This window comes from Schistocerca cancellata, chromosome 2, assembly GCF_023864275.1.
Source record: "Schistocerca cancellata isolate TAMUIC-IGC-003103 chromosome 2, iqSchCanc2.1, whole genome shotgun sequence".
In the NCBI taxonomy this organism is placed as follows: domain Eukaryota; kingdom Metazoa; phylum Arthropoda; class Insecta; order Orthoptera; family Acrididae; genus Schistocerca; species Schistocerca cancellata.
The window spans coordinates 786,917,668-786,937,698 of record NC_064627.1 but is presented as its reverse complement, the minus strand read 5'-3'; the positions used below and the strand labels follow the sequence as shown (position 1 = coordinate 786,937,698).

At 43.3% G+C, this 20,031-nt stretch overlaps 1 protein-coding gene across 1 annotated transcript in view; it reads left to right on the top strand.

Annotated features, from left to right (window-relative positions):
* Positions 1-20,031, top strand: part of LOC126158715 (ATP-binding cassette sub-family C member 4-like) — a 116,272-nt gene that overhangs the window by 9,578 nt on the left and 86,663 nt on the right. Inside the window, exons 2-6 of the mRNA XM_049916463.1 lie at positions 520-724; positions 10,477-10,702; positions 14,469-14,625; positions 18,191-18,329; positions 18,417-18,527. Coding sequence (XP_049772420.1) covers positions 520-724; positions 10,477-10,702; positions 14,469-14,625; positions 18,191-18,329; positions 18,417-18,527 — 838 coding nt within the window. The remainder of the gene's footprint in view (positions 1-519; positions 725-10,476; positions 10,703-14,468; positions 14,626-18,190; positions 18,330-18,416; positions 18,528-20,031) is intronic.

Below are 20,031 nucleotides of genomic sequence, written 5' to 3'. Positions count from 1 at the left end.
ACGGTAGCAATAAACACGGCTACCAATTACCGCAGACGGCCTTTTCGAAAATCAGAACTGCCATTCAACTGGCGACGTGTACTAACATGGGGCCTGTGGCTATTAGTCAATAATGAACAGCAAAAATTTATATAAATTTAAAAGAATATAATTACATTAGCACACATGCGAGCGTGCATCATTGTCCAGATCACAGTACAGTTTACTACAACCACCTTTTAACAAACGGACGACCGTAATCCAGTTTCTGCTGCCATACAACAGGTTCCAAAGGTATCCATGATGGGGCGAATCCAATAGATAAGTCCAATTTTTGGCCAGGCCGAAGCACGTAGCACTAAATCTGCTCACCGCACGACAGATGATGTTTCCCTGCCGATCTTTCGACAGGGAACACACACTGAAAGCCGTCCCGCCGAATCGGGCCCCGTAGCGCCAGAATCGAGAGCATTTACCCACACTCGCCACAACTGGAAAGCAAACATCGAGCTGATATTGTCAGTAATCGTTCTGTTGCAGAGTGGCTCAGCCGCTACTTCTGGGATACACTATTCAGTACTTCAATCCAGGCAGCACTATTACGGAAGATCAAGCCTACATCTACGCAAGCCTCATGGTGATCATCAACTTCCTGAAGCTGTTCTGCCACCACCACTACACCATGCTGACCACATATGTCGGCATGAGGGTCAGGGTGGCTTGTTGCGCTCTTCTGTACCGAAAGGTGAGTTGTACACGGTTTTGGAGAAGGTTGTTGTAAAACATACGTGCCTGAGAATCCACATGACTGCCACCGTAGTTTCTCGTGAGTAAATGCAAGATCGTGATAACAAAAGCAGGTTCCACCCACCTTTAGTTGGGTGGCTTGCACTCTCAGAGATACACATGTAGTTAGTTTTCTGGGGTCGTGAATTGGATTCTTTGTTGCATCGAAGACAGATATCGATGTGGCCATTGTAGTGTACAGAAACGCATTTCAGAACATCTCATATACAAACTGAAACCTGCTACACCTCATTCATGAAGTTAAAAAATGTTCAAATGTGTGGGAAATCTTATGGGACTTAACTGCTAAGGTCATCAGTCCCTAAGCATACACACTACTTAACCAAAATTATCCTAAGAACAAACACACCCACCCATGCCCGAGGGAGGACTCGAACCTCCGCCGGGACCAGGTGCACAGTCCATGACTGCATCGCCCTACACCGCTCGGCTAATCCCGCGCGGCTCATGAAGTTATTTCTCTGTCTTTCCTCTATGGCACTGGGGAGTTATACAACAAACTTCGGGTAGAAGCAGCAAACACACTGTTCCAATATCACAAAAGGGGGATCTATACGCGAAAAATATCAGGGCACGAGGGTCAATAACAGTCTGATTACTTCATGGTGAGTGTCCAAATCAAATAATGAAGTTTTAGGCACCCTTAGGAGCAGATAAAGACTCAGGACACAATTTGGTGATGATGAAGTGTAAGAAAATAGTCAGGGTGAATCAGTGCTGAGAAAGTGGTATACAAAGTATTGGGAAATGAGGACATGTGTTGGTTTTTCTGAGGCTTTACATATTACTCTGACAAATACTACAGTTGGAACTTCACGCGAAGAGGAATCAACAATCTAGAAAGAGCTGTCGCGTTAAGTTCGACAAGAAATACTGGTAACAAGAAGGTAAGAACGGAGACACCTTGAGCAATAGAAGAAATAGTTCAACGATCGATGAAAGCAAGAAATAAAAAACGTTCAGGAACAGAAAGCAGTTCACAGATGTAAGTCACTTAGGAATGAAATCAAAAGGTTGCACATGGAAGTAAACGTGAAATGATTGCTTTTAATTTAAAAAATGTGAAGGATTCAGCACGTAGAAAATTCAAAATAACTTTAGATGAAATTAAAAGCAAAGACATAAACATTAGAGTACTGCGTGTAGACCGATAGAGTACAGTGACAGTGTCTACTAGGGAGAGGAACTGTATGCTAATGCGATAGAAGACGAAATGCGTGCTGATTTCGAACTCATATTACCATCGGAGTCTGACCGAGCTTTGGAAAACTTGCGATCAAACACGACGAAAGAGACTGCTCAAATGATTCAATTGGCTCTGAGCACTATGGGACTTAACATCTGAGGTCATCAGTTCCCTAGAACTTAGAACCACTTAAATCTAACAAACCTAAGGACATCAAACACATCCATGCCCGAGGAAGGATTCGAACCTGCGATCGTAGCGGTCGCGCGGTTCCAGACTGAAGCGCCTAGAACCGCTTGGCCAAAGGGACTGATTTGAGAAGAATTTCTGTTTGATTCGTAAAAGAAACTTTATCAGCATTCGGTTGCAATACTAAACGTAATGCCCGAAGAATTTAAATCAAGCTCATGTTTGTGGGATTTCAATTCCTTTCTCCAGAATACATGTCTAGTTTATTAACCACTGGAGCACATGCTTGGTTCATGTCTGGTAGCATAGTCGATCATTGTTTCTAGCTTTAATCAACTCCAATGCAGTAAATAAACTGATGAGCTAAAACATTACGACCACTGCCAACCGCCAGAATGAATGTACCCTGCTGATATTTGTAACTCGTGACACGGTAAGAAAAGCATATAAGACGAACTGGAAGTCATATGAGCGACGATATGGGGCACAAATGGGAAAATCCGTTGTCACAAACGATTTTGAGAAAGGAACTTGCCGGCGCCCGGCAACGAGCATCCTGGTATCGGCAAATGTGGTCGGTTATTTGCTTGCTTCTGTAATGAGCAAGTGTGGAAAGTGGCTGTAGAATGGTGAATCAACGAGTAGGCGACAAGGAGCTGGACGTACACGTCTCATTACAGAACGTTGAGGTTGGAGTCTCGTTCTCTCTGTAAGGCAGGATATGCAGTGACCTGTGGCTGACTTGGCGACAGAGTACAATGATGGTGCAGGCACTAGTATTTCGGAGCACACCGTTTAGTGCACACTGATGAATGTGTGGCTCCGCCTTAGACGACCCCTAAGTGTTCAGGAGAAACAAAACTGGCATTCTGCTGATCGGAATGTGGAATGTTAGATCCCTTAATCGGGAAGCTACGTTAGAAAATTTAAAAAAGTAAATGAATAGGTTGAAGTTAGATATTGTGGGAAATAGTGGAGTTCGGTGGCAGGAGGAACAGGACTTCTGGTCAGGTAAATACGGAGTTACGAAGTCAGATAGGGGTAATCCAGAAGTTTTTTTAATGATGAATAAGAAAATAGTAGTGCGGGTAAACTCATGCCTACCACAGTAGCACAAGTCTACGTACCAACGAGCTCTGCAGATGATGGAGAGATTGAAGAAATGTACAATGAGATAAAAGAAATTATTCAGACAGTTAAAGGAGACGAAAATTTAATAGCGTTGAGGGAGTGGAATTCGATTCTAGGTAAAGAACGACAAGGAAAAATGGTAAATGAATATGGACTGGGGGAAAGGAGTGAAAGAAGAAGCCGATTGGTACAGTTTTGAACAGAGCGTAATTTAATGTCGCTAACACAAGGTTTAAGAATCACAAAAGAAGGTTTTATATGTGGAAGAGATCTAGTGACACCGACAAGTTTCGGATTAGTTATAACGGTAAGAAAGATCTAAGAACCAGACTTAAAATTTTGAGACATTTGAGGGGCAGATGTGGACACTAACCACAAATTATTGATTATGAACTGTAGATTAAAACCGAAACTGGAACAAAGTACGAAATTAAGGTGATGGGACCTGGAAAATTTGAAAGAAACAGAGATGGTTGAGTTTCAGAGGGAGTGTTAGGCAATGAATGACTAGAGCAGGAGAAAGGAATACAATAGAAGACGAATGGGTAGCTTTAAAAGATGAAATAGTGAAGGCAGCAGTGGGTCAAATAGGTAAAAAGACTAGGCCTAATACAAAGCCTTTGATAACAGAAGAAACTGAATTTATTTGATGAAAGTAGAAAAATTAAAAATTCGGCAAATGAAGAGGACGAAAAGGAATACAAACGTTTAAAAAATGAAACTGACAGGACGAGGAAAACTGCTAAGTAGGAATGACAATATATCAAATGCAAGGATTTAGAAGCATATTTCACTCGGGCAAAGATAGATAACGCCTACAGGAAAGTTAAAGAGGTTTTTAGGGAAAAGAGAAGGAGCTGTACAAATATCAACAGCTCAGCTGGTCAACGAGTACTAAACAGGGAAGGGAAAGCTGAAGGGTGGAAGGAGTATATAGCGAGTCTATAAGAGGGAGATGAACTTGAAAGTAGTATTGTAGAAGGGGAAGAGGGCGTAGATGAGATGGGAGATATGATACTGCGAGTAGAATTTGACAAAGCTCTGGAAGATATGAGAAACAAGGTCCCGTGAGTAGATGATATTTCGTCAGAACTACTGATAGGCTTCGGAGAGCCAGCAAGACAAAACTTTTCCATCTGATGAGCATGATATATGAGACAGGCGAAATACCCTCAGACTTCAAGGAGAATATAATAATTTCAGTTGCAAAGAAAGCAGGTGCTGACACGTGTGAAAATTACCGAATTATCAGTTTAGTAAGCCATGGTTGCAAAATACTAACACGAATCCTTCACAGAAGAATGGAGAAGGTGGTAGAAACAGATTTTGAGGAAGACTAATTTGGATTCCGGAGAATGTAAGAACACGCAAGGCAGTACTCAACCTACGACTTATCTCAGAAGATAGGTTAAGGAAAGACAAACCTACATTTATTGCATTTGTAGACTTAGAGAAAGCTTTTGACGATATTGACTGGAATACTCTCTCTGAAATTCTGGAAGTTGCAGGGGTAAAATACAAGAAGGGAAAGGCTATTTACATCTTGTATGGAAACCAGGCGGCAGTTATAAGAGTCGAGGGGTGTGAAGGGGGACATTGCTTGAAAAGGGAGTTGACAGGGTTGCAGCCACTCCCCGGTGTTATTCAATACGTACATCGAACAAGCAGTAAGGAAACCAAAGAAAAATTTGGAGCTGGAATTAAGGTTTAGGGAGAAGAAATAAAACTTCGAGGTTTGCCAATCACACCGTAATTCTGTGACAGACAGCAAAGGACTTGGAAAAGGAGATGAACGGAATGGACAGTGCTTTGAAAGGAGGTTACAAGATGAACATTAACAAAAGCAAAACAAGGATAATGGAATCAAGTCGAAGTAAATCAGGTGATGCTATGGGAATCAGGGTAGGAAAGGAGACACTTAAAGTAGGAGATGAGTTTTACTATTTGGGAAGCAAAATAATTGATGATGGCCGAAGTAGAGAGGATGAAAATTGTAGAATGGCAATGGGAAGAAAAGCATTCCTGAAGAAGAGAAATTTGTTAACATCGAATATAAATTTAAGGGTTACAAAGTCTTTTCTCAAGGTATTTGTCTGGAGTGTAGCCATGTTTGGAAGTGAAACATGGATGATAAACAGTTTATATAAAAAGGGAATAGAACTTCCCCGAAATGTAGTGCTGCATAATAAAGCTGAAGATTGGTTGGATCTATCACGTAATTGATGAGTTAATAATGAGCATCAAAACGGGTACAGGGATTAGTGAACACAGGGTTGTTGTAGCGAGATTGAATATTGTAACCCACAAATCCTCAAAAATAAACGAAAAATATACCTATTCAAAAAGCAGATAAAAATTCACTTAACGCCTTCCCGAGAGAAACTCTCCACTCATTCCAAATAAATAATATAACTGTAGACCAGATGTGGCTTGAATTCAAAGAAATAATATCGTCAGCAATTGAGAGATTTACACCAAATAAATTAACAAACGACGGAACTGATCCTCCTTGATACACAAAACGGGTCAGAGCACTGTTGCAGAAACAACGAAACAAAAGTAAACAGACCCAAAATCTCCAAGATTGGCAATCTTTTACAGAACCTTGAAATTTAGCGCGGACTTCAATGCGAGATGCTTATAATAGTTTCCACAACGAAACTTTGTCGCGAAACCTGGCAGAAAATCCAAAGAGCTTCTCGTCGTATGCGAAGTACGCTAGCGGCAAGAAACAATCAGTACCTTCTCTGCAAGATAGCGATGGAGATACTATCGAAGACAGTGCTGCCAAAGCAGAATTACTAATCACAGCTTTCCTAAATGGCTTCATAAAAGAAGACGAAGTAAATATTTCAGAACTCGAATCAAGAACAGCTGCCAACAGGATTAACGTAGAAGTAAATATCCTCGGAGTAGCGAAGCAACTTAAATCACTTAATGAAAGCAAGGCTTCTGGTCCAGACTGTTTACCAATTAGGTTCCTTTCAGAGTATGCTGATGCATTAGCTCCATACTTAACAATCATATACAACCGTTCGCTCGACCAAAGATCGGTACCCAAAGACTGGAAAGCTGTACGGGTCACACCACTAATCAAGAAAGGTAGTAGGGGTAATCCACTAAATTACAGGCCCATATCATTAACGTCGATATCCAGCAGAATTTTGGAACATGTATTGTGTTCGAACAGCCGGCCGCGGTGGTCTAGCGGTTCTGGCGCTGCAGTCCGGAACCGCGAGGCTGCTACGGTCGCAGGTTTGAAACCTGCCTCTGGCATGGGTGTGTGTGATGTCCTTAGGTTAGTTAGGTTTAAGTAGTTCTAAGTTCTAGGGGACTTATGACCTAAGATGTTGAGTCCCATAGTGCTCAGAGCCATTTGCACCATTTTTTTGTGTTCGAACATTATGAATTACGTCGAAGAAAACGGTACATTGACACACAGTCAACATGGGTTTAGAAAACATCGTTCTTGTGAAACATAACTAGCTCTTTATTCGCTTGAAGTATTGAGTGCTATTGATAAGGGATTTCAGATTGATTCCGTATTTCTGAATTTCCGGAAGGCTTTTGACACTGTATCGCACAAGCGGCTTGTAGTGAAATTGTGTGCTAATGGAATATCGTCTCAGTTACATGGCTGGATTTGTGATTTCCTGTCAGAGAGGTCAGAGTTCGTAGTAATTGACGGAAAGTCATCGAGTAAAACATAAGTGATTTCTGGCGTTCCCAAAGGTAGTTTATAGGCCCTTTGCTGTTCCTTATCTATATAAACGATTTGAGAGATAATCTGAGCTTGAGCCTTAGGTTGCTTGCAGTCATCGGAAGATCAAAACAAACTGCAAAACGATTTAGAAAAGATATCTGTATGGTGCGAAAATTCGCAATTGAACCTAAATAACGAAAAGTGGAGGTCATCCACATGAGTGCTAAAAGGAATCCGTTAAACTTCGGTTACACGATTAACCAGCCAAATATGAAGGCCGTAAATTCAACTAAATACCTAAGAATTACAATTATGGACAACTTAAATTGGAAGCAAGACATAGAAAATGTTGTGGGGAAGGCTAACCAAAGACAGTGTTTTATTGGCAGGGCACTTAGAAAATGTAACAGATCTACTAAGGAGACTGCCTACACTACGCTTGTTCGTCCTCTTTTAGAATACTGCTGCGCTGTATGGGATCCTTACCAGACAGGATTATTGACGGAGTCCATCGAAAAAGTTGAAAGAAGGGCAGCACGTTTTGTACTATCGCGAAATATGGGAGAGAGTATCATTGAAAGGGTACAGGATTTGGGATGGACATCATTAAAACAAAGGCGTTTTTCGTTGCCACGGAATCTTCTCACGAAATTCCAATCACCAACTTTCTCCTCCGAATCCGAAAATACACTCCTGGAAATGGAAAAAAGAACACATTGACACCGGTGTGTCAGACCCACCATACTTGCTCCGGACACTGCGAGAGGGCTGTACAAGCAATGATCACACGCACGGCACAGCGGACACACCAGGAACCGCGGTGTTGGCCGTCGAATGGCGCTAGCTGCGCAGCATTTGTGCACCGCCGCCGTCAGTGTCAGCCAGTTTGCCGTGGCATACGGAGCTCCATCGCAGTCTTTAACACTGGTAGCATGCCGCGACAGCGTGGACGTGAAACGTATGTGCAGTTGACGGACTTTGAGCGAGGGCGTATAGTGGGCATGCGGGAGGCCGGGTGGACGTACCGCCGAATTGCTCAACACGTGGGGCGTGAGGTCTCCACAGTACATCGATGTTGTCGCCAGTGATCGGCGGAAGGTGCACGTGCCCGTCGACCTGGGATCGGACCGCAGCGACGCACGGATGCACGCCAAGACCGTAGGATCCTACACAGTGCCGTAGGGGACCACACCGCCACTTCCCAGCAAATTAGGGACACTGTTGCTCCTGGGGTATCGGCGAGGACCATTCGCAACCGTCTCCATGAAGCTGGGCTACGGTCCCGCACACCGTTAGGCCGTCTTCCGCTCACGCCCCAACATCGTGCAGCCCGCCTCCAGTGGTGTCGCGACAGGCGTGAATGGAGGGACGAATGGAGACGTGTCGTCTTCAGCGATGAGAGTCGCTTCTGCCTTGGTGCCAGTGATGGTCGTATGCGTGTTTGGCGCCGTGCAGGTGAGCGCCACAATCAGGACTGCATACGACCGAGGCACACAGGGCCAACACCTGGCATCATGGTGTGGGGAGCGATCTTCTACACTGGCCGTACACCACTGGTGATCGTCGAGGGGACACTGAATAGTGCACGGTACATCCAAACCGTCATCGAACCCATCGTTCTACCATTCCTAGACCGGCAAGTGAACTTGCTGTTCCAACAGGACAATGCACGTCCGCATGTATCCCGTGCCACCCAACGTGCTCTAGAAGGTGTAAGTCAACTACCCTGGCCAGCAAGATCTCCGGATCTGTCCCCCATTGAGCATGTTTGGGACTGGATGAAGCGTCGTCTCACGCGGTCTGCACGTCCAGCACGAACGCTGGTCCAACTGAGGCGCCAGGTGGAAATGGCATGGCAAGCCGTTCCACAGGACTACATCCAGCATCTCTACGATCGTCTCCATGGGAGAATAGCAGCCTGCATTGCTGCGAAAGGTGGATATACACTGTACTAGTGCCGACATTCTGCATGCTCTGTTGCCTGTGTCTATGTGCCTGTGGTTCTGTCAGTGTGATCATGTGATGTATCTGACCCCAGGAATGTGTCAATAAAGTTTCCCCTTCCTGGGACAATGAATTCACGGTGTTCTTATTTCAATTTCCAGGAGTGTATTTTGTTGACTCCGACCTACATAGGGAGAAACGACCACCACGATAAAATAAGGGAAGTCAGAAATCGTACGGAAAGATACAGGTGTTCGTTCTTTCCGCGCGCTATACGAGGTGGGAATAATAGAGAATTGTGAAGGTTGTTCGATGAACTCTCTGCCAGGCACTTAAATGTGATTTGCAGAGTATCCATGTAGATATAGATGTACTGAATAAAACTGGGGAGACAAGAAATTTGTGGTGCAACTTGACCACAAGAAGGTATCGGTTGATACGACACATGTTGAGACATCAAGGGATCACCAGTTTAGTGCTGCTGGGAAATGTGGGGGGTAAAAGTCATAGAGGAGACCAAGATATGAGTACAGTAAGCACATGAGGAAAGATGTGGTTTGCAATAATTATTCGGAGATGAAGAGCGTCGCTCAGGTTAGAGCAGCATTGAGAGCTGCATTAAACCAGTGATTGGGTCGCGAATCAATGGAAACTTGCTGCCTGGTCGGATGAGGCATTTTTCTTGTTATACTATATCGATTGTTGTGTCTGGACAAGCCATCATCCAGGCGTACGGCGTTCGTGCAATCACTGCATCACAGACGTAGGGAGGTGGGAAGGGGCTTTCATGGGACCTACGGTAGTAATCAAATACGCCATGCGCTTCAGTCTGGAATTGCGCGACCGCTACTGTCGCAGGTTCGAATCCTGCCTCGGGCATTGATGTGTGTGATATCCTTAGGTTAGTTTTAAGTAGTTTTAAGTTCTAGGGGACTGATGACCTCAGATGTTAAGTCCCATAGTGCTCAGGGCCATTTGAACCAAAAAATACGCCATGATGTTTGTGGTGTACGTGAACGTTATTGAAGATCACCTGCACCCCTTCATGCTTGATAGCTTCCCCATCAGTAGAGGAATCTTTTAAGACGTTTGTACGTGTCACTAGACCAGGATCACGCTACAGTAGTTTCGCGATGTCCTGGCCATCAAATTCGCCTGATCTGACTCCAATGGAACACAGCTGCTAGGCTATCAGGCACTGGCCGCAAACTATCCGCACGTTAATTTACGGGAATTGCGTAATCTGCAAATAGACGTATGGTACCATATACCTCCGGAAACCCGCTAAAGAATTCATGGCTCGCAAAGTCGTAGCTGCGCTGCGTATGAAAGGTGGACCAACACACTCTTAAGCAGGTGCCTCACAGGTGTAGTTCTGCTTTATCGGCTTCAGGTTGCTAGCAGATTGACAATTTGTATCTGAATTTTTTGAGTTGTTAAAACACTAACTTACGGTATTTAAGGAAATGCTGAAGGTACTGACGGTGAACAGTTGGAGAATATGTGGAACAAAACACGCTACTGTCTTATGCCTCAGGTACTCCGCATCAACAAGCAGTCCATGGACGTGACAGCGACGGGACAGGTGATAAACCTCATGTCCAACGACGTGGCCCGCTTCGACGTCGCTTCGATGAGCGCCAACTGGCTGTGGATCTCATTTCTGCAGCTGGCGATCGTCACCTACTTCTTGTACCGCTCCGTGTCCTGGGCGGCCTTCGCTGGTGTCATTTATGTCATCATCATGACGGTTCCACCACAGAGTAAGTTAGCTGATATACTATTATTATCTAGTAAATTATCTTTTTTGATTCATCAATAGCAGAAAAACGTCAGTTTGTCATGCTAGCGTAAAAATAGCTGCATTGATTTCATATGTTTACGAACAGAGTATTCTGGCTCAGAACCGTTTCGTCATCCGGAGATAGGAAGTGGCGCTGAAGTACACTGCATGAATTCAGACCCTAAATTAAATGCTGTTGCTGGCAGTATAAAAAAAAACGTGGTGGTTGAAAAAGATTCATTTTATTTCTCAAGACTACATCTTCTGCATAAACGAAAACAGGAACCAGGAGCAAAATTGAATTTACTCATTGATTGGCGACTCCATGGAGTGTTCTATGCACCACGACCAGATAATGGAAATAATTGAAAAAAGAAACAGCATTGATCGTATTTTTTTGTTTTATTATCGGCAAAATCGATTTTCGGTCACTTAGTGACCATCCTCAGTGCTGTAATATACAATAAAAATTGATAGGCACTGGTATCAATTTTAATTGTATATTACAGCACTGAGGATGGTCACTAAGTGACCGAAAATCGATTTTGCGGATAATAAAACAAAAAAATACGACCAGTGCTGTTTCTTCTTCCAATTATATGAATTTACTCATCTAAACTAAAACGTTATCTTGGTGCCACTTGTAAGTTCTCGTTTACGTGGTTGCTGGGAGAGGTCTCCTGCGCAGCTATCTCGATCGCTAGTTCGCTAGTTCATTACCCACTGAGTGTCGACTCGAGATGGTGATAAAAGACCAACAAAAGGTTTTTGCTTTCTCTGTTTCAACAGGTGTAGTTAAGATACAAACGCACGGCGTGATTTTAGTCGTGCGTTCCACACTGCACTTGCTACAGCTCAAAGCGTTTGGCGATGGCGCCAGCAGTTTCGAGACACTGCTGCTCATTCAAAATGCAGAGCGCATTCAATAAGTCCTTTATGACGGTGGTAAACAACAACATTCAGGGTTTTGTAAATTCATTCCGGGAATGAAGACAGGAAACGTTAGTGTCATTTCACATGTAGTGTTCAGTGATGAGGCTATGTTAGATTTAAGTGAACTAAATTAGAACTGCCATATTATATATAGAGAGAGAGATAGATAGATAGACAGAGAGATAGAGAGAGAAAGAGAGAAAGGAAGAGAGATACTCCCTCAAGCTTCATGTATTTTGCACCGCTTCCTAAGGAAACCTTTATGGATCGTTCTTCTTTGAGAAAACGCGGCTAAAGGAATCACGTACCAGGATGCGTTGGAGATCTAGATTTTTCCATATCAAAGAGAACTGGCCGAAGGTTTCTTTTTTGAACAGGACACCTGCATGTGAGATGGTTTCTTAACAACGAGCTACATAGGGCATGGACCGGACATTACGGGCGTAGCATCTCGTGCCTCCAAGGTAGCGTGATCTCGTCGAGACTGGATTAATAAAAATAAATAGAGAAACTTTAAGATAGTGGTTGGTGTTAACGCTTCATCTGTTCTACTTTGGCTCTCCCCACTTGAGTACAGCACACAGAACGTTCACACAACCATGTGAATCTGTCAAAAAAGTCCCTCTCTGCGATGTCGTTTGACTTACTCATGACTATGGCTTGAATGTCGTTACGTTGGCTAAGCGTTGACGGTAAACTGATTTTCTGCGTTTTGTAGTTTTACGGCAGATTCGTATTGATGACACCAATTTTCGTCAACTATGACTATCTTTGCTAGGAAAGAACTATCTACGATTTGCGTTTCTATTAAGCCGCAGCAGGCGCCTACGCGTCGTTGGTTTCTTGGTTGATTTGGGGGAAGGGACCAAACAGCGAGGTCATCGGTCCCATCGGATTAGGGAAAGATGGGAAAGGAAGTCGGGCGAGCCCTCTCGAAGGAACCACCCCGGCATTTGCCTGAAATTATTTAGGGAAATCACGGAAAACCTAAATCAGGATGGCCAGAATCGGGTTTGAGCCGTTGTCCTCCCGAACGCGAGTCCAGTATGGTAACCACTGCGCCACGTCGCCCAGCCTTTGTTTTCGTTCAGGAGTCAAAGTGTACGGGATATAGTTTCCATACACTTTTCTCTTCTTCAAAATATTCCGGAGGATATCCTCAAAACTCGATTTAGAGATGTTGCTCATTGCGATTCCAACTACTTTGATGCACTACGGTTGCACATCCACTACTTCATGCTGCTTGCTCACAACTGTCTGGAGATTAGACAAATGCATATATGCTGCTTATAATAGCTACATAAATCCCCCAACTATATGGACTTGATGCAGCGACAGTGATATATTTTCAGTAAGAAAAAAAGAGTCTAGCCTCAAGTAGCGCGCGCACATGCGGTCTGTATTCCCGGTCACTACAATTTGTATTCCAATATTCGTGCCAAACTTGGAAGTGTGGCCCTATCTAAGCACAGCTGCGCGCTTTCACAGAAAACAAAACGTCGACTATTTATGACTAATGCGTTATCCGCAATTCCTATACGATTCCTGAAGATGCATCATAAAGGCGAAAATGTGTGTGAAATATTATGGGACTTAACTACTAAGGTCATCAGTCCCTAATTTTACACACTACTTAACCTAAATTATCCTAAGGACAAACACACACACCCATGCCCGAGGGAGGACTCGAACTTCTGCCGGTACCAGCCGCACAGTCCATGACTGCAGCGCCCCAGACCGCTCGGCTAATCCCGCGCGGTGCATAAAGGCGAAACGTGTCAATAACAACCTGTATTACTCATGGCATTAGAGAAGTTCCTTTCGAAATCATTTTGCTACAGGCTGTTTAGAATGTAGATATATGTAGGACGTCAGAACGCGGTATTTGACGGACGCGGAGCGATGTTCTTTCACAGTATGCCTCTAGGCTGCCTCTAACGCCTGCTGATCATGCGTACCAGGTGTGTCAAGAGCCACTCTTGAGAAATCTAGCCACAAGCGAGCGACTGCGCAGATATATCTGTACGGATGATTTAATGCACCTGTGACCTGCGCAAAGTCATGTCCGTTGTCTAGATCTCGCCTCGACTTTCGAGGTGTTCTCGGGTGACGGGAGTCTCTCATATAACAGTACCGAAGACCGCCGTGTTAGCAGATATAAAAGTAAAGACATTGGCATTATTGACTGATAGTTGTGGGGTGCTTCTGCAGATGTATAGCAGAAAAGCTTTTCTAATGTGAATACACATTAACGTTCGGAAGGCTTTGCCTGTTGTTCCATAGCTGAACTATTATTTCCTCCACCCATAACATAAACACAGAAAAAACTATTCTAACATCTTTTCAACGAGCTTACCCAAGTAAGTCGAGAAACAGCAGTACTAACAATGTAAACACGAAAGTAAGTCTATGTATTACTTTTTCACGACTAAACTGCTGAACCGATTTGGATGGAATTTGGTTTAGGGATAGTTTGAACTCTGAGGGAGTATATAGGCTATTTTATAAATAAAAGAAATTTATCCCTAAGAGGACCAAATAGAAGGAAAGATGGAGGAGGGGGGGGGGGTGCGGCGCGCATTTCCAACTATGCTTACCCAAGCAGATAGGCACTTGAGGGCATTTAGAGTACTGAATCCTTTCTTCCAAACATCGTACGATAGGTCTCAAACTAGAAAAAGACTTCACGACGGTTCCTTGTGGCTCGTATTAATGAGCAATATGACATATGGGTAATACATTGTAAGTAATATTCTTTTGTTGAACAATGTTAAAATGGTGCCCCGTAGGATGCTAATATGGTCTGTTCACAGCGTACATGGGTCGACTGTCAGCACGTTTCCGGAAGCGTGTCGCCGTCAGGACCGACGAGAGAATGAGGATGATGAACGAGCTGGTGCAGGGGATACAGGTGGTCAAGATGTACGCCTGGGAGAAGCCCTTCGCCAAGCTCGTCGCACTGGCCAGGAAGTGAGTGTAACTCCGTAACTAGCAGAACGAAAACACCAGTTACAGTCTGAGAAATGCACATCGTCATGCCTTATAAAACCACATACAGATTTAAATAATAGATAAGACTGGTGTGTCATGCAGTTAACATTCATTTAATCCATATTTGAAAAACGGCACTTGCTTTCTTTTGAGTATCTCATAATAATCAGTACAATTTAAGTAGAACTGATCTTATGGTTTAGAACGGCTTACCGCGCTTTTCAGTGTTTTTAAAACATGCCTCAATAGATATAACTTGTATGAATTTATCCCGTCAGTTCTGTATGGTGAAGAAAGCTTGTACAGGGTGTCCCAGGAGGAATGTTCAACATACAGGGATGTGACAGGAACGATGATTCAGTGCAGAATGTCTAGTAAAAACGTGCTGAAAAGAGGTATGAGAACTTGTTGATCTTGGATACTGTGAAACAAATCTCTTCTACTTTAAGCTCTTTGCTTTCCATATTTTGAGTGGTGGTAGTATGGACCAAAACAAGAGATAATCTCCAGTAAACATGGGCTCTAGAATGCATACCTTAAGAATTACGAGGACTTATCTTTGCTGTAGTGAAACACAACTCTTCTACCGAAAAAGTTCTCAGAGCTCTTAAGGAATACATTTTAGAGATTTCCCAGCATTCTTTGCTTCGAACTGTCGTTCCCATCATACCCTTGAATACTGGCCACTCCTACTGGTATACCGTGTATTTATAACAATTTCCTTCATGAAGTACATTCAGTCTTCACTAATCAATTTGTTTCATTTGTGCTGCTTCAATTCACGAAACATTTCTTATCACATACTCGTATCAGTCCAAATGTATCAAAATTTGTCATTTTACGCTATTAAGTAACGACTGCTGTAGAAGCTGTGGATTCTACAACATTCCATTTTATAAGCTGACGATTTTTTCCCTTTTTAGGAAGCGTACCACAAGCGGTAAAAATCCTTATGGGATCACTTTGTTCTCCATCTGTCTGTCCGTCTTTTAAGAGCCACTTTTATCGGGAACGGTTAGAGGTATCAAGTTGAAACTTATGTCAAATGCTAAGGTCTAGAGTCGCTTGGTGCTGAAAAAAATTTAAGCTTCAAAGTCAGCACAGTCAAAACATGCGCCCATTTACTTCAAATATTTTAATAATCACTCAACCATACATACAGATGAAGCATCTACACAAACAATGACGTCTGTACGGAATGCTCAGCCGCGTGTACTACCCGCAGTTGACCACTTTCTTTCATACAGTACTTCTGAATTTATTTCTAACAGTGTGGAAGAGTCTTTCAAAAGCCTACTTCAACACGAAAGTTCAAAGTATTTATATTAGAACGACCTACTAATTTAACATACAAAACGTCAGTGCTATGTCCACTGGTTAGTTTTATGCATTCAAATTCTAACGTCGCAGTAATTTGCATCTGGTGTAACGAAAACCAGACCCGTATGAGCATACAAACAAATAAAATAAAAAGTATGAAGCTTTAGAGTAAAACCGAGCGAGGTGGCGCAGTGGTTAGACACTGGACTCGCATTCGGGAGGACGACGGTTCAATCCCGCGTCCGGCCATCCTGATTTAGGTTTTCCGTGATTTCCCTAAATCGCTCCAGGCTAATGCCGGGATGGTTCCTTTCAAAGAGCACGGCCGACTTCCTTCCCCGTCCTTCTCTAATCCGATGAGACCGATGACCTCGCTGTCTGGTCACCTTCCCCAAACCAACCAACCTTTAGAGTAAAACAGGCATAATCCTGTGGCTAACAGATACATAAATTCGATAATAAACACCATTTTCCCCTACTACTTTTAACGACTTACTCTTCTTTGCACAGAGACTTGGAGATAAAATGGTGAGTGCTATGACTTATAAATGTTCTCTGTCTGTTTACACTCCGGCCTGAAAGTCGCAGGGTTATTGCTGTGCTAGCGTGCTGAAGTTTTCCCACTTGTCTGTTACGATTACTTGTGGTCGCAGTTCCTGACTGAAACTGATGTCTGTTAGGTGCGCAGTGACTGTTAAGCCTTGTCTACACGACGACATTGGGTTGCGCCACTCGTTGCGTGGAATGAGTTGCACGCAAATAGTTTCATATTTGACTGTAGACAAGGCGAAACCAGTATATACTTTAGTTTCGTCGTTTTGTGGTTTCCTGAGTCACGTCTTAATTGAAAGTTTTGGCTACTGCACGTCGCACGAGTTGTGATGGAGTTAAAGCTTGTTGCGTGGAATCGCTGCATAAGATAAAAATAAGGAACTTGTTTCATTCGTGACTGGATGAAGAAAAGACGTCAGCTCAGTTGCTCAGCATCCTTGCTGAAATAATTTGTAATGGAAGACCCAAGAAGTTCTTTTAATTATCTTAGAATGTCACCAGATCTGTTAATGTTTCTTCTAAATAGAGTTAATTATGCTATAAGTAATAAAGATATTGTAATGCATGAAGCACTGTCGCCAGAACTGAAATTACAAATCACATTGCATGCATTACAATCGGAAACACTCGACATGTTATAAGATGAGGTTTCAGTTGTGATGGCGCTTTTTCGTTAACACTGTAATAATTATTAACATTAACAGCAGGCCGCATTTAAGAAGAGAATGCTCTGCAAACTATTCTCTTGAAGATGCCAATGTTTCAAAATCAAACATATGTGAATGGTGAGCACTGTTGCGACGTTTTAAACAGATTAATATTGAATAAAGAATGTAGCTTCTTGATTTGCGTAGCCTTCCCTCCTGTCAACAATATTCCTTAAAAAAAGTCTGGGACAACTCGAACGATGGGATTTTAGTCTTGTAGACAAGAGCATTTCTACAGCTAGAATTACATTTGCTTGTATTTTTCTTAGTTCAGTTGTATATGTGCTCCTAATTCAATAAATTTTGCCCTGCAGCTCAGATATTGTCAAACTATCTTATGTTCTGATCGCACATGACGGCCTCAGGAGCAGCAATATGTTGCTTATTTTTGTAATCAGCATCACTGAAATCCCACAAACACCTATGCAAAGCATATACATACAAAAGGTGAAAATTATTCTCCGTTCCCCACTTCATATTTCAGTTTGTCTACATTATACGAACACACATAACCTCAAAACTCATGCAACTAGTGTCGCCAAAGTTGGAACACGCCGAAACCGTTTAGTTTCACCGACGAGTTGCGCAAACTCGCGGCGCGCATGCGCAATTGCTGGTAGCGCAGATGCCTGCAACCTAATGTCGTCGTGTAAATTAGACTTTAGATGGCAACCGCGTACGCGTCCCAAGCGCGAACAGCGATTCTTCTTGGCAGCAGTAAATCTGCAACCACACAACTTCCTCCACCCGGCTGCACTGCTTAGAAGAGAATTTCTCTGCCCCTAATTCTTGGGTGCCCATGTTTAGGCCCAAACGGGTTAAATTCTTAAACCGGGGTACACAAAATTCTTCAGAGCAATCAGCACATGACATGAAATTTTCCTATCACCTTTGTAACTGTTCCGTTCTTTTACATTTCGTGTTTCACTTTTAATGAAGTAGTATCATTCCGTGTGCCACACCAGATCCGAAATCCACAAGCTGCTGCACGCAGCCTACTTGCGGAGTTTCCTGCTGGCGTCTGCCGTCTTCATTGAGAGGTCTTCGCTGCTGGTCACACTCGTCGCCTACTTCCTAATGGGTCGAATAGCCGGTCCTGACCAGGTCAGTACATCCGCATCCGCATTCTTTCCCATATCTGTCTCACACCTGCGTTTCAAGTGTCAACATCCTTTACCTGCTGTGTTGCAGATATTCTCAATGGCTCAGTACTACAACGTCCTTAACGTAGCACTGGCCATCATGTTCCCCATGGGCATAGCAGCTATACAAGAAGCTCGAGTCTCAGTCCAACGTATACAGGTAAGAACAAATTGCTGATATTTCTCTCCACAAAGAGAGATCTTGATGCCTTTATATTGTAATTCCTTAACTGGTCTGCTATCACAGAGCAGCAACATCATCGTTGTCACCCTGCTGGATGAATCTAAAGGTATAAGACCATCCGAAATGTCCCATTGGAGTAGATATTAGCAGATATTTATTAATGTACTCAGTGAATGTAAAGTAGCTAATCAAATGTATCTGGACACTTATTTCTGGACAATAATATGGGGTGTCTCCACTCTTTGCCTTTTTGACGGCTTGAACACTTTCAATGAGATGTCTGAACGTCTGTGGAGAAATAGCAGCCCATTCTTCCTCAAGAGCCGAAACTAGAGAAGGTAGTGATAGTAGACGCTAGGGTCTGGTGCGAATTCGACATTCTAATAATTCATTCCAAAGGTATTCCCTTGTGTTCAAGTTGGGGCTCTGGGCAGGCCAGTCCATTTCAGAAATGTTATTATTCACAAACCATCGCCTCACTGGAGCTGTTTTATGACAGGGTGCATTGCCACGCAGATACAAACAATTGTAGTCTCCGAACTATTCTTCTATAAAATGTGTTCCCAGTACTCTCTCCATGGCTCTGGTAGTGTGTATCCCGTTACACTGAAGATGAAATATTCATTAAAGTATAGGAGCTCATGTTTGATTAGGCCCTTTTTAGCTACACCTCAAAAAATGGCTCTGAGCACTATGGGACTCAATATCTGAGGTCATCAGTCCCCTAGAACTTCAAACTACTTAAACCTAACTAACCTAAGAACATCTCACACATCCACGATTCGAGGCAGGATTCGAACCTGCGACCGTAGCGGTCGCGCGGTTCCAGACTGAAGCGCCTAGAACCGCTCGGCCACACCGGCCGGCAGCTACACCTTAGTGACTAAACCATAGATCTCTTCCGGAACTGAAAATAATTGAATAAAATAAGCACTTAAGCCACTAGTCAAGAGGAGAGCATACGAAGCATTGTATGAAACCTCTTACGAAATCTCTGTGTCATTAAAATGTAGTTATGAGTGCCACTGTATGGATTAGCAAGAAGTACACGTCTAAATACCGATGATGATGCTCATCGTGAGGCATCAGGGTGGTTACGGTCGGCTTTAGGACACCTGCAACTATCAGTATCTGTGCTCAGTTCAGCAAGTTGTCACTGTGCATCTGATGGCAACTTCTCATGGTGCTACAGCCATACTGGCTTTTGTCTGATTATGAGTCAGTAGCATCCGATCCCCTAGATACCTCACATCTGTTAATAGCGTTCTTTAACAGCCCAACAGTGAAAATGCCTTTTGAGCTATGTGTGACCAAACGTCGACTATTACACCAAGATGGAACTCTTTGCCATTATGGAGGCTAAAGAGATCCAGAGTGGTTATGCAACTACTGAATTATAAGATGGAAATAACTCCCGATTGCGTATTTAAATTACATATGATGACTCTAAGCAAGGGAACTGTCTCTGCTGCTCGGTGGT